This window comes from Leopardus geoffroyi, chromosome A2, assembly GCF_018350155.1.
Source record: "Leopardus geoffroyi isolate Oge1 chromosome A2, O.geoffroyi_Oge1_pat1.0, whole genome shotgun sequence".
In the NCBI taxonomy this organism is placed as follows: Eukaryota; Metazoa; Chordata; class Mammalia; order Carnivora; family Felidae; genus Leopardus; species Leopardus geoffroyi.
The window spans coordinates 76,039,755-76,055,550 of record NC_059331.1 but is presented as its reverse complement, the minus strand read 5'-3'; the positions used below and the strand labels follow the sequence as shown (position 1 = coordinate 76,055,550).

General features: G+C 42.8%; 1 gene segment (V, D, J or C); it reads right to left on the bottom strand.

The window, feature by feature from the left end:
- Positions 1-5,523: 5,523 nt before the first annotated feature.
- The window catches only part of LOC123606265, an 81,204-nt gene continuing 70,931 nt past the window's right edge, over positions 5,524-15,796 (bottom strand). The window contains 3 exon segments of the C gene segment in view: positions 5,524-6,127; positions 7,732-7,779; positions 13,990-14,115. Of these exon segments, the coding sequence occupies positions 5,985-6,127; positions 7,732-7,779; positions 13,990-14,115 (317 nt within the window).

Sequence of the window (15,796 nt, the reverse complement as noted above, 5' to 3'; positions counted from 1 at the left end):
GTGAAATTGATTCCTAAATGTGTTATTATTTTTGGTTCTATTGCAAAAGGAATTCTTTCGTCAGTTTCAGTTTCAATTTTGCCTGTTAGTACGGAGAAATACAACTGAGATTCTGTACTTTGAGTGTGTACCTTGTGACGATGCTAACCTTGTTTACGAAGTGTAGTTTTGGTTTTGTGTGCGTGTAGATTCCATGGGAGTACTCACCTACAGGATCATGTCATCTGTGGATACATTTTTGTATTTCCTTTTCAATCTGATAGAGATCTTTACTTGACTGAGTTGCACTGTCTAGAAACTTTAATACCATGTGGACTAGAAGTGACAAGAGCAGACATCTTTGTCTTGTTCCTGGTCTTGGGGGGAAAGCATTCAGTCTGTCAACATTACATATGATTACATATGGGTTTTCAGAGATGCCCTTTATTAGGTGGAACAAGTTCCCTCACACTGAGATGGTTTCTTCTGCTCTCTCAATTTAAAGCTCTCTAGCGAATATTTCACTTCAGGTATAAAACGTTTCGATTATAGATTTTATTTATTTTAAACATATGTTCTGTTCTGTAATTTGGGTATCTATCATTAGAATAGCTCTTTGTTGACTTTTTGTTGTCCTAATGTCCTTTATTTCTTTAAGCATGGATTTCTAGAGGGTTTTTTTTCTTGAACACAATTTGTAATAGCTGCTTTGAAGTCTTTGTTAAAGAAAATATCTGGACACACTCAAGGACAGTGTGTGTTGAGTTGTGGGGGCTTTTCCTCCTAAGAATAGACACACTTTTCTGATTCTTTGCCTGTCTTCGTAGTTTTTTATTGAAAACTATGCTCCTGAAAATATATTGCATGAACTTCTTTTTCCACAAAAGTTTGTTTTCCATGTTGTTTGTATGCTCAGTGAGTTGCTTGGGCTAAATCTGTGATATTATATCCCCTGACATATATGATTGCTCATGACTCTCTTGTTTTTTTATTTAGTTATTTAGTTATTTAGTTTAGTTTAGTTATTTAGTTTAACTAAACTAAATAACTTTAGTTTAGGTATTTTTTTATTTAGTTATTTTATTTTGTAGCCTAGCTTCCTAGAGATCACACCTTTGTCTACATAGCTTAGTCGTAGCCAAGATTAACTAGGGATTGTGTTCAAGCACCTTAAGACTGTGACCCTTACCAAATGGTTATTTTGTATAGATTGGGTAGCATATTCATATTTTAGGCAATTAGCACATAGACTTTATGTGCAAAAGTATAAGTCTTCCCGGCTTAAAATTTTGGTTGAGTATTTTCACAGCTCCTCTGCATATGCCCATCACCTCAGGGTCACACAAAAGTGTGTGGCTGGCTTGGACTCTTTCGGGTCTCTGCTAAGCAGGCACATAGCTTCAGCCAAGCACATGCTTGCTGCAGCCATGACCTCAACCTCAGGCCGGCACAGCCCCTGCCTTCCTGCCTGCACACCACTGAGTCTCTCGATTCATCCTCACATCACTCCCCACCCCAAATTATCTGAGCTCCCTTACACTGTGGGATTTGCTGCCAGTCCTTATGGCCTGTCCCATCTTGGAAGAACCTTCGCACCCATGGAACTGGGTGTTGGGAGGCGGGGGGAGGAATGGGAGTCCCTCTAGACCAGAGCACCACTGTTGTTCCCTGATCTGCAGGTTTTCAGCATAAAAATGCCTCAGATTGTTACATGAATTTGGACATTTTCCAACCACAGAAATGGTCTTTGTTGACCTAGTCCAGTTTGCAGTTGGTGTCCAAGGAGATGATTTGTTGGCCGTAGCCCAAAGACCTGGCTCACATTCACTTTTCGGTTATGCAAAGCATATATTTTAATTAAATGTTTGGCTTTATTTAGGACTCTCAAGTAATTCCAAGACATCAGAATTGGGGCTCAAGTGCCATTAAGCTGACAGGTGGAGAGTAACTCACAAACAGGAAGACGTGTCATGACCATCTTCCCTGGGCTCATGTCCAAGTGGGAAGGCATTTCATCTGCCCCTGTGTGTCTACAGCCATTCAAGAGGATGGAAAGTGAAGGCTTCCAACAGCCATACCTTTATCTATTTATGTCACCACAAATGTCACCTGAACTGTGTGACATGTATGAGGTTAAGATGTGGGACACAATCTTTTCTTAAGATTCTGTTCATTCTCCTGTGCCAGATTTGTTCTTGGCTCTAAAGCAGGCAGACACTCTCAGAAGGAAAAAAAAAATGTGTTGTTTGAGGTGTGTTATCTGACAAGAGGAAAGCAGCTATGAGGCAGGCTGCTTCCTTTGTGCGTGAGGAGGCTCTATCCCTAACCTGTACCTTGGTTTCTCATGACAACTTTTTTTTTTTATCTTCCCTGACTTTGAGACTAATATATACTTTCTGTAAAAGTGTTCATAGAACAATCACAGACTGCTCTTCAAAATATTCAGCCACACCTGTGTTGACAGTTTCATTTTTTTCCCCTGCTCATTTTTTGTTTGTAATTTCCCATTATGGTGGCCATACTGCCAATATATGTATACGTTGTTTTAAAAATGATAATTTAAAAATAATAAAGTCACTTTATTGCAGACACTTTGGAATATGCAGACATGCTTGAAGCCATTTGGTTATTTTCTTCTTGTCTTTCTGATTTGCATGGATGTATTTATGTTTTTATTTTTATAAATATATTCTTATGCAATATATCGTTTTTTTATTGTATATTTGATTTTCCTTTCCTAAGTGAATAATTTTCTGTGATGTATAAATGATATAAATATAATTTTAAGTGGATATAGAATATTTCACGGAAATAAAATAATTATTTAACATATTTTTCTGCTCTCAGACGTTTAAAGTTTTTTCTAATTTTTAGAGGGAAAATGTACGAAATGAAAACAAGTATTCTTGTGTCAGAGATGTTTCCTGAGGAAATAACTATGGAATGTAATGACAGGGTCAAATGTGCATTGTGCAGATCAGATCAACTCCATCTGTGTTTGTTCTGAGAATGACCCAAATGACAGAAGTGCCACCAGAAAGGGTGTGGAACCCTGAGGCCTAACCAGAAAGAGCTTTTTATGGTGGAGAAAAGGGGAGGAGGGTCTGCAGATTCTAGAATTTGGACTCAATCTAAACAACTCAGTGGTATAGTCACACTTAGATTTTCCTGTCTCAGGAGTGGAGTTTCATATATAACAGGCCAACAGATGCCTATGCTGCATGTCAGTGTATAATTTATCCTGAGACAGAGCTCAGTCCCGCACAGGCTAGGCTGAACCAGTAGTATGTGGCCCATGTTCATGGAAGCCAAAGCTCACCCAGAGGTTAGCGCCCAAGCACAGAAGAAGAGGAATGGAATCTATGGTAAGATGTTCTGTGAAGTCAAGCCTTGAAAGCCTAAAGCACTGACGTCAACAATAGAGTTTTGTTTCCCCAGGGACTGGTCAGGTTGGGTCTCAGGATTGGGCACCCTCTCTGTACCATGTTCCAGTGGAGCAGGGGTGGGGACACTTGCTCTTTGTGTTCACATTGCTGAACAGCCTTCCTCTGCTGGACCCCCATCCCACCTAGCTGATGTGCCTGTCTTCTATTAAGCTTGCTCGAATTAAGCTTGACTCCACAGTCATTTGTCCTGTCGAGGGACTTGGATGAGTCAACATTCAATTACACACTTGACTCAGCACCTGCATATGTCTGTGTTCTTGTGATGAAAGAAGCACCTCTCTGTTGAACATCTACAGCCTACCCGTGCTAGTAGATTCATGGGCACTGGTCTTGTGTCAGCCTGTCTACACTGAGAAATGAGACTACAAGACATGGGTTTCAGTAAATCACATGCCATTAAAAAGTGCAGATTCTTGGTGGAATGTCAGGATTGGCTAGGGCTACAAGAAGTCTGCATTCTGTTTCCTTCAGAACAGTGTCATCAGAGAGGACTAAAGTACAGCGGCTCAACAGTCCTGGTCATAAGACTCCCAACTCAGGTAGCAGCTACTTGGAATGAACTTGGTATAAAATAGGGACCCTTCACCACAGAATAAGAATATCTTCGGCAGCAATCATATGTGTGTGTGCAGATGGATTTTTGTTTCATTAGCTGTGACCTTTTGGAAGTGAGCAAAGTTGGCTGTGGTTTAACTGCCCTTAATTTATCATGCAGCACCCCAGCCACCACTTGCACAGCTCCAACCAATAGGGGCCGGTTTGACTTCAAGCATTTTCCACGAATCAACCACATTTGATAGAGCACATAGACCAGAAAAACCCTGAGAAAACAAAACACCAGCCCCTTCCTGCCCCCCACACTGTCCCCTGCACCACCCCCCTCCCCCTCTCTGCACCTGCCAGTGCAGAACAGAGCCTGCAGGGCTGCCCAGGTCCGGTTGGGGAAGGGAGGGGCTGAGGATTGGAAGCCACAGGGGACACTGGCTAGGAGTGCCCGGCACTGAAATCAGCCCACATGGCTCTGGGTCATTTGCTAGTCTCCCCTTTGCCTCCGTGCTTTCCACATGCAGAACCAGTTCCAGATCAGTTCCAGATCAGTTCCAGATCTCTATGTAGAGACTTTGTCCTAAGGAGGTCTGATCAAATTCTTGAGACTCAAGGAGTAGATCAAAATTAAATTTTCGCTTCCTTGTATCTGGTGGGTCTTACGTAGGTTCCACCTGGGAATCTCTACTTACTTCAGAAAACTCCTGTCCCACCAAACAGAAGGTGATTGTAAATAAACAAAAATCCTCCCCAGTTTGAAATGAGACATTGTTTTCATTCTAATATATAAACGTTTTTGCTTTAAATGCATTCATTAATGAAAACAGAACATATACAATCACTTTATTTTTCCCCACCTACCACACCCTGAACGTTTTTTTTGCACCCATGTTTGTAGCAATACACACACACATAGAAATGAGTGTCATACTTGTTAGCGTGTGTGCGTGTGCATGTGCGTTCTCGATTTTTTCTAACCTAGAGCTGCCAACAGTGGATGCTGATGCTGTTGGGGACTTGCATGTGCCCAGCATAATTATGTCGCCCACACAACTTAGGAGACAGGTCACTGTAACTCCATTTTAGAATGAGAAAATTATGGCACAGAGAGTTCAAATAGCTATAGACCCAAGATTTAAGCCCAAGCACTTGGAGTTCAGAGTCCACTCACTTAACCTCTCCACCACCCTCCCTTTCCAGAGTTGGTAAAGCTCTCAGGAAACATGGTGCCCATGAAATACGGGTACAAGTTTGAACACATCTGCCAGTCACGCGATTTGTGATCCTGTCACCAGCAGAGCGTCTTAAAACAAATGAGTCTGAATCTGCTGACTTGGAAGGAGAAATAACTTGGGCACCTTCACTGGCTGGGGCTCCCCAGGGGCCAGTGCCCCAAAGAACCCTAACCGGAACAAGGACTCTCTCAGGGAAAGAGTTAGAAATGTGGAGTTGACCATTATTACATCAACGCTGAATGTGAAGGCTCAGTTGTCATGCTGTCCCTTACCTTGTACTCAGATCTCAACAAATGAATGTCCACAGAGGCAAAAGGAGACTTGTGATTGTTTTTATTGTGCCTATTATGAAAAACATAACAAAACTCAGGTAGCAAAGATGGCAGCTTCCAGAAATGTAAAATAAAACGCCTCCAGGAAGTTATCTGGATACAGAGCCCCAGGAGCTCTATGGAAGCTGCACGCCAAGTGTACTCAAAGGCGAGGGTGCTGTGTTGCTGACGAGCTGGCGGACGTGAAGGATAGAGAGGTACTGAAGCCCCCGTGGATGCCCCCCGGCCCCATCCCTGAGTCATGGCAGAAATTGTTCTCCATGAAGAGTGACATTTCCTGTCTGCCTAGTGGTTTGTAAACCTGTTCTGCAATGATGACACATAGAAAAAGAAACATGTGAACTGAAATAACCCAAACGCAGAAAGAAAGCCCCACTATATCTCCAGCAGACTCTTCTAGTGACAATAGCCAATGGAGAAAAGTGGACCCTTGGTGCCACCATGGGTTAGGAACTCTTCCCATTGTCACAGAGTGCTTGTCTCCCAAGCAGACAGATGGCGATGATGACGGTGTAGACCATGCTCTTGATGACAAGGAGGAGGTAGGTGTAGTAGGCAGAGGTGTTCACGAGCTGCACCTGTCGGGGGTCTAAAAGAAGCCATCGGTTAGTTTCACACATTTCTGATGTCCTGGGTTGAAGTGACTCTCACCAGTACAACTGGAGAGTAAACATCTACACCACCATCACCACTAACACCACCCCCAAGACTACTCAGAATCCAGTTTGCCGACCAAGTCTGTAAAAAACCTGTGAAATTCACCTAGAATATTCCAAAGTATTCTAAACGATGGTTGTGTTTGTAATTCATGAACCCAGGGGGGAAGAACCATTGGTGACAGATAGCTTTTAGCATTTCTTCATCCCCAGCATGTCCCTATGTAAGAATACTAGGCAATATCCATTAACCACAAACTAAATGTCAGTTGAGAACTTTGCCTAGAAAGCCTTAATCCTCTTTAATTTTGCACTAACATATGAGATTATTACTTTCATTCCCATTTTCTTATACTGAGGACAGGGAGAGGAGCAATTTGCCTGATTTCATGCAACTAGTAAGTACGAGAGGCCAGATTTCAATCTCAGCAACCTGGTGTTTCAGGACGCATTCTCAGCTACTCTGTCATCCTGGATCTCCACAGGCAATGAATACCCAAGACACCCAATGATTATGGATAAATGTAAAGTTGGATGATGATAAGGAGGATGATGACGAGTAGCCAGAGTCCAGGAGCCCCTTGATATTGGACAGGAGGACAAATCAGCAGGACTAGAGCCAATGGTCCTCATCATTTCCTTTGTGCATATGTGTGGAGAAAGAGCCAGAAACTACTACTTATACTTAGAATGTACTCACAGGTACTTATTATGTGGCTGCTAAATGAGATACCTGAAGCAAAACACTCCACATAGGGGGCCTTGTGTTTTCCATAACTGAGCTGGGTGTTATTTGTGTCATTTGTGGTTGGCTCAGAAAATGTAAATAAGCTAACCCTATTCCTGCAAATAAATAATTAAGACTGGGGTGTAAGTCTGGATTCTGGCACGCGAAGTCCTGCCATCCCACCCACCCCAGGTGTGCAGCCTGTCTCAGAGCCTTGGGTTTGGGATGTAGAGGAAGAATGAAACCTGAGTAAGTGCATGAAGTCTTGATTCATCTAGCCTGGGGCGAAGCCCGGATCTCGCTGTGTGGCATGATACAAGGGACATAGTTAATCTCAGCTCCTTGTCCTCAGGGGCAAAATGGGAATAAAATACTCACAGTGAGTGTTACGAGAATTCAACAAAATGCACTGACAGTAACATGATGCCTTTTGTCCAAGAACCTCTCAGCATCATTTATTAAGTACCAGCAAGAATAGAGACTTAAAAAAAAAAAAAATCTAAAGCAACAGTATATTTTCCTCAGTTAGTAGAAACAAAGGCCACAGAAATGCATGAAATGCGTTGTTAACAGACGTCAGAGCCCCTCACTGCACCCCTACTTTACAGGCCTCTCCTTCCCAAGCCAGCAGTTACTGTGTGAAGACGACTCCTGGGAAATGATGGACTGACTTAAATTACCACTCAGTCTATTTTGCAAGATCCTGCCATTGTGAGGCTTCTACCCGAAGCCAGAGAAGTTCAAAAGTTAAGTTGATCGGGAGGAAACAATGCTATAGCCTAACATACAGGAAACAAGTACAAAACTTACCATTTTCATCTTTCAGAGAAGCTTTTGTGTAGTTAACAGCAGCGAGCTCTAAAAGAAACGAGAGCAAGTATTATTCTGTTGTTCATATCCATTATTTGACTCGTGTCTGTACTGTGGATGGTTTGATGGATGGATAGATAGATGATAGAGAGATAGATAGATAATAGAGAGACAGATACACAGATAGGTAGATACACAGATAGATAGAATCTGTCAACAGATAAGAAAGAACCATTACAAATAGGAGCCCACAATTCCAGAAATGTTGCTCTGGTTCCTTGTAATTCTTTGTAGATCAATTCATATACTGTATTTCTGTGCAGGAAGATGTTGAAGTTCATGAATTTTTTTTCTTTCTTCCTCACAACTGGGGAGTAATATCTAAGACTATATCTTGTTTTCCCTCTGTCCTCACAGCTTCCAGCACAGTGCCTGTGGCAAAGTAGGTGTTCTGTAAATACTTGTTGAATGGAAAAACATCCAGAAGCAGTGGCTGCTGTAAAGTCCTGAGCACACACCACTCACATGAAGCGTGGCCACCAAAACTATATCGTCCAACCCGAGAATCCACAGCAGAATCTTACACGTTGGAAGGAGGCTGGTGTAGGTCAATTTCCCATGTAAAAACGGAAGCAGCCTTACTTTTCCAAATCATGCACACCCCAATAACCGCAAGTCCCGCACATGATTTTCTAGAGTGGAGGTGTTTGTGGACATGACAACAAGGCTAATGAAAGCCAGTACCCTTAGATGGTTATTCCTGTGCCAGGCACTCTGTGAAAGTTCACGTGCATTATCTCATCTGATCCTGGTGACACTGACATGAGCTGGATTTGGAGGACTCCATGTTACGCGTAAGGAAATAGGATTTAGAGTCAATAAGTACCTTGCTGAGAATCATACCAGTGATGGGCAGAGCTGGCACTCAGGGTCGGAGGTGGGGGGTTAGATGAGCTACAGCATGTGGAACGTCCCTTGTACAACAATCCATACAAATCAAACCTAAGTCCACCATCGTGGACTCTCATATATCATCTCTTCCGGATACCCTCGTTACTTTTACCAACTGACCATTTATTACAGAAGCTCAGGATCTGGGTGTACTTTCTGCAGAGATAGGATGATAGGCAAGTCACATCGATAGCTGCCTGAATATATAAAACATGAGATGAGGGTTGTATTTATCTAGAGTGCAAAAACAAAACAATACAAAAACAAACAACCAAAATAAAAAACATCCAACATACATACAAAGACAAAATTCCTTAAAAAGTATATTGACCGTGGGGCACCTGGGTGGCTCCATCGGTTAAGCATTCAACTTTGAATCAGGTTATGGTCTCACATCTGTGAGTTCAAGCCCCACGTCAGGCGCTGTGCTGACAGCTCAGAACCTGGAACCTGCTTCGGATTCTGTGTCTCCCTCTGTCTCTGCCCCTCCCCCACTCACGCTCTGGGTCTCTCTGTCTCTCAAAAAATGAATAAACATTAAAAATTTTTTTACAAAGATCATTGACCGGTGGATGCAGAGTCATGAGGTTGTTTTGATTTATCCTTTTTCTGTTCAAATGTGTCCTTGTCCCTACACACGTGGTTCAGGTGTGCAATTGTATGCCTTCCACACAATCTAATTTTGTCACTCCTAAAAGATGGGTTTGAGGTATAAACTGTCAGGTAAATCCCAAGAAGGAAACTGTTAGTATAATTACGTTAAATGTTAAAATATTCTCAAAAGCTGACTTTAAAATGCCTTAAATGTCTTTCTTTTCCATACAGTGGCTTTGGTCACCATACTGCGCATCTGGAACTAATATAGCACTACGCGAGAACTAACTGGAATTCCAACAAAAACTTAAAAAACGATAAATAAAAATCTCTTATCATCGTGCATTGGTGAGCTACCTCACTTTGTCTCCATCTGATTCAGAAACGTCCAGCGTCTGTGCAGGACCTGGCGTCAGGTGGAAAGGGTACTGGTGTGATGTGTGCCCGAGGCTCCATACCTTTAGTGTTACAGCAGGAGCACTCGGTAAGGTCCCTCTTCTACTGGGGGTTCGAGGGCTGTCTTCCTCTGATGACGTGTCTAAAATACCTAGTCCCCAGGCTTTAAACTGTGACCAACAGGATCCTTTGCACTGTGATCTAAGAAGGCTTCTGTAACCTGGTGGTGACAGGCTTGAGCAGAAGACAGGGTAGACATACACCCTCTGGACAGGCTAGCATAGGACAGAAAGGATCAGCAGAAGGTTGTACACTGAGAGAATCCCAAAAAGTTTGCAAGGTTTTCCTTCAGGCGCCTATTACTTGCCCACTAAAATAGGAGCCTTGGTCCCTGGAGATCACAGAAGATGTGCCCCAAGGGGGAAACCCACTTTTTAAAAGTGTCTTCGCCACAGGGAGGGCATCAGCCTCTCGGCAGGGAAAGGCTTCAACCCTTCCAGAAATGTACAAACAATAACCGGGGCGTGTTGACAGCCCGCACTAAGTGGCAGTGGCATGAAGTCTGGCTGCAGGTGTTCAAGGGGTCCCCAGGGAGAGGTCTGAAGCTTCTGGAACAAAAAACAATTTTTCCAAGATTATGCACCTAGCAGGTTAGACACTCAGGGTAAGTCATTTTGTACTATTATTTAATCCTTACCACTGATGCCTGTTTATAATTCAAGTCATCTTAAATGCCTCATGGCAGGTGAAAGAGTGAAAAAACAAAACTAAAAAAAAAAAAAAAAAAGCAAGAAAAATAGGGTTTGTCAGGGAGTCAGAAAGAACCATGTGATCGTCTTGGTTTTCCCTCAACTCCAACTCTTTCTTGAATACACTGCCAGTTTTTTCACCTTGATTTCTCGGATTCAGAAGCACACCGGTGCCATGGTACAAGGTCATTAGGACAGCAAGTCTGGCATGAGAGGCCATCTTTTTTTTTTTTGGAGAACCAGAATGGACTTTATCTACAAGTGCCACAATCTTATAAATACACTGTAAAGAAAACTTAGTATGAGTATTTATTTGACAATGCTCGCCGTTAACATATCAAGTAAGCCAAATTAGTTTAACAAATCCTTTGGAATGTTCCAGGTTAAAGAGACCTAAGCAGACCAAACTCCAAAGAAAACAAGCAAAAAACCACAAAATCCTTAGCCCTTTGGACAGAGAGAAAACCAAATTCTAATGCTGTATCAGCTTACTTTTGTTTTGTTTTGGTTTTTTTGTTTTGTTTTTTTTTTGTTTTGTATTGTTTTGTTGTTTATTTGTTTGAGAGAGAGAGAGAGAGAGCAGGAGCAGGGGAGGGGCAGAGAGAAGGAGAGAGAGAGAGAATCCCAAGCAGGCTCCACCCTGCCAGCCTGGAGCCCAATTTGAGGCTAGAACCCAGAACCCTAAGACCATGACCTGAGCCAAAACCAAGAGTAGTCTTTTAACTGACTGAGCCACCCAGGTGCCCCGGGATCAGCTTACTTTTGCTATGAAAATTCTTCATGCCAATAGTAGTCAGTCCTGACCACACATAACATTCCTTTCCAAATATCCCATGTTTGCAAATCTTTACTACTTTCTTTTTTACATTCAGAACTTGTCTTGATTTACCTTATTTATGTATTTATTTATCTATCTATCTATTTATTTATTTGTGTTTATTTATTTTTGAGAGAGAGAAAGAGCACAGCCCAGGAGGGACAGAGAGGTGTGGGGACAGAAGATTCCAAGCGGGCTCTGTGCTGACAGCAGAAAGCCATGACCTGAGCCGAAGTCTGATGCTGACCCAGCTGACCCACTCAGGCGCCCTCTGAATTTACCCTCTTTAAATGAGCCTCCCTTTGCAGAAAATTCCTTTCTTTCTTTCTTTCTTTCTTTCTTTCTTTCTTTCTTTCCTTCCTTCCTTCCTTCCTTCCTTCTTTCTTTCTTTCTTTCTTTTCTTTCTTTCTTTTCTCAAAAAATAACTCCATGCATCAGACTTTTCCTTGCTAAAAATACACACCTTATGTTCTTTGCTTTCTGGGTTGTTTCCCTTATTATTTCCAGTAGTCTTCATTAAATTTATCAGAATTCTTAACTCTTAGAAACCTTCATTTTTAACAAAAGTTGGTAAGAAAGCAGTTGTGAACTGTCAAACAGCATCCTTTGGATTGGCAAACTTGTGAATACATTTCATAATTTCTAGAAACATCTGCTTCCTTATAAAACAATCTTTCAGTAAAGCACAAAGTACATTTACAAGCAGGCCCAAAAGTATCTTCAGTTTCTCTGCATTAAGAAAACCAAAAAGAGATAAACCTATGTTCCTTAATTAATAATTTCCTATTTATGGGGCATCTGGGTGACTCAGTCAGTTGAGCATCCAGCTCTTGACTTTGTCTTGGGTCATGATAGTTCCTGGGTTTGAGCTCTGTGCTGGCAGTGCAGAGCCTGCTTGGGATTCTCTCTCTCCCCCTCTCTCTCTCTTTCTCACTCTCTGTCTCTCTGCCCCTCACCTGCTCACGTGCTCTGTCTCTCTCTCTCCAAATAAATGAATAAACTTCAAAAAAAAGAAATAAAAAATAATTTCCTATTTAAGTTTTTATTTATTTTTAAGAAAGAGACACAGAGACACAGTATGAGCAGGGGAGACAGAGGCAGAGAGAGAGGGAGACACAGAATCCGAAGCAGGCTTCAGGCTGTGTGCCATCAGCACAGAACCTGATGCGGGGCTCGAACTAATGAGGCGTGAGATCATGACCTAAGCCAAAGTCAGACGCTAAACCCACTGAGCCACCCAGATGCCCTAATAATTGACTATTTTATCACACTTGGAAATGATCTAGATATGTAATGAATTTAACGTAATTTACCAGGTGACCTCACTCAGCAACACTTTAAGGTTTTAGTTCCCCCAAAGCTTTGGGAAACTATTTACAACTTTATCTAAAAATTTTTATTTTATTTACATCTATTCAATTTACTTGTTCCTAAAAGTTGAGCCGAAATTACCCATGAAAATTTTATGAGACGTGGGAAGGGATGGGTTAAATAGGCGATGGGAATAAGGAGTGCCCTCGTCCTAACGAGCACAGGGTGACCTAGGAGGTGCTGAATCACTGGATTGCACTCCTGAAACTAGAGCCACACTGCGTGCCAACTAACTGAAATGAAAATAAAAATACTAAAAAACCAACAAACAAAAACTTATGAAACATCAAAGTCTGTCATTCTCCCAAGCCGTTTTTTGTTAAACATTTTGTAACTGAGATCCCATCTACTTATTCGAATTTTAGTAAACCCAGGCACGTGAAAGTTCTAATTAATTTTAGTGCTGACAATTCTAAGAAGATATCTGCTTTGCTTAAACAACAACCAGACACAGGCCCGACATGTGAAGTTGAAACGCGCATGGGATAGTTTCTCCCTTTCTGAGAGGTCTAGAATGCCCAGTCCTCACAAGTGTTTGTCTAAAAACCAAAGAAATATAGAGCTCTTTGTAAACGAATTTTGACAATGTCTTCAGAGAGAAAAATATCTCACACTGACGACGTGTATTTGTGGACACACAGATCGCTGCAAAGACCCTGGGATCACTGACATTCATGGAGACATTTATGGAGCAAGTGTTAAGGTTTGTATGTGTCCCTGGAATTACGAAGGACACTGAGCCAGGGTTTAGGCACAGGAGCCCTTTCGCAGTTTGTATTTTAAAAAGACCTCTTTCCCTTAGTTTCCCTCAGTCCCAGGCACTTGTGGGCTGTGTTTATATTTCAAGGACCTGATCAGATGGATCACTTTGAGGACAGAGAAAGAATGCAGGTTCCTGCAAGAAGGACTTTGCTTTCCTAAAGCCAACCATCTATAAGCCCTTTTCTAGGACTAGGAGAAGTGTGGGGTTGGGTGAAGGGACAGGGGAACTCCGGATTGACCCAAGAGCTGCGTTTCTAGTTCTGTTCGCATTTGTCAGGACAGCTGCTCTCAGTGTCTCAGACTTGGATGTTACTGCGTTCAGGACACAAGACTCCGTGTGCACCGCCAACAATTCTCTTGGAACCTTGCTGACTTTTCTAGCAGGGGAAGTGCGGTCTGAAAGGTTGGGGGCTTGGCTCCAGGCACACCTTTCTGCCAGCCCAGCGGGGCTCTGGCCAAACAGGCCAGTTCCACAGGGTTCCAGATAAACATGCCGGCTCAACCGGGCTCTGGGCATAACCCTTGCAGCCCAAGCTGACCTGTCCTGGAAAGGAAGGCCCATTAGATCAGCAGCCCCGAAGGCAAGGAGAGGGGAGCTTCGAACCAAGGGGAACTCACCCGCAGCCCTTGAAACCGGTGAGGAGGACAGTGAACTCAAAGGGCTCACAGTGACCACCCCTGTGTTTCGCCTTGTCTTCGAATGCCCCTGTGGGTCTACTTCGGATCCTCTTGCCTCCACCACACCTGTTAAAGAACAAAAAGTCAACCAAGTAAATGTTAAAGATCCAGTAGCTGTATTCGTCAATCAATGTGTGAATCAGCATCTCATCTAGCACTTAGACGGGAGCTCCAAAGGAGGACAGGAAAGGAATATTTTAACAATAGACGGGGGCGGAAAAAAGATTATTAGCAAGGAGTCCACTGATTTAGGCAAGGTCACCTTCATGGGGAAGGAAGGGGTCAATTAGGAAAGTACCTGGTGCTGGCTAGGAAACTCCCTAGGTGACAGGTTAAAGGTTACTTTTCTGGGGGTTGCAATTGCACTGGGATTAGGTATTAAGCCTTGGTGGAGTGACTCAAGCTTTTAAATTAAGTGTTGCCATTTTGGGACTACGGGTTTTGTGGTTTGTTTATTTGTTTAACACTCCCAGAGGACAAAGGACAAAGTCTTACCTCAGAAATATATAGCAAAGCTCTTCACATGTCTTGCTATGTGTTTGCTCCCTGCTGCTTAAAAAGTGCTTGTTAACCACAGAGCAAGTACAAACTGGTTCCTTCTTATGGGCCCTCTGGGGCCCTGGTCTTTTATGTTCATGTTCAGGACTTGACTTCTGAGTCTAGAGAGTTCCTGGCTCACAGCCGGGCCAGGGCACATTCAGCTCTGCTCCCATTGTCAAATATGACCAGCCTCTGCACAATGGGGCTCCTTCAGGACACCATGTCTGAATCACCAGGGACCCTGGGTGATTAGGCAAAGTGTATTCGCCCTACTGTAGTGATCCTCCTGGGGACAGTGGTCCGGCCCGCCTCCTGCCCAGGCCTGGCGCACACTCGGACGGCAGGAAGTGTTTGCTGGGCAGCATTTCCCAGGGGTAGAAATACATCCATTGTGGACAATGGGAGAATGTTTGTACACGTAACCTCACCCCTCTCCAGTTACCAAATTTCACCTTACAGTCTTACATAAAATTCAAATCTGGAACACCCAAGACCATACTAAAAACTCAGCAGCCAAATCACCATTTTTACTTGAGCTGCAATCCAGCACCATCAAAGGAGCAGCATTTTGTCACCTGTAACTGTTTCAAGGTGATATTTTGAGTAGACCAGATTGAGGTGAGAGGGAGTTTGACTGTTGAGTAGACCATTCCCTAAAGATGTGAAATTTTTCTTATTTCCATATCAATGAGATCATCAAAAACGCACTGTCTTTTTGAGCACTTATTGTATGCAAGGTTGCTAGGTGTTTTCATATGTATTCTCTCATTTAATCCATACAGTGGTGCTAAAAAACGTCACTGTGACCTTCATATTTTGGATGATGAAATTGAGGCAGCAAAGGCTAAGTGAGTTTTTTTCTTTTTCTTTATATCTTCCAAAGCCCATCATATTTAATTCTGTGGGGAAATATTTGGACTTTAATGTACCATTAAAAGTAAAACATTTAGGGGCACCAGGGTGGCTCCGTCGGTTGAATGTCCGACTTCGGCTCAGGTCATGATCTCACGGTTCATGAGTTCAAGCCCCGCGTTGGGCTCTTTGCTGACAGCTCAGAGCCTGGAGCCTCTTCAGATTTCTGTGTCTCCCTCGCTCTCTGCCCCTCCCCGCCCCTCAGGCTCGGGCTCTCTCTCTCTCAAAAATAAATAAACATTAAGTTTGGTTTTCTTAAAAAAAAGAAAAAAAGTAAAACTTTTAGAAAAGATTT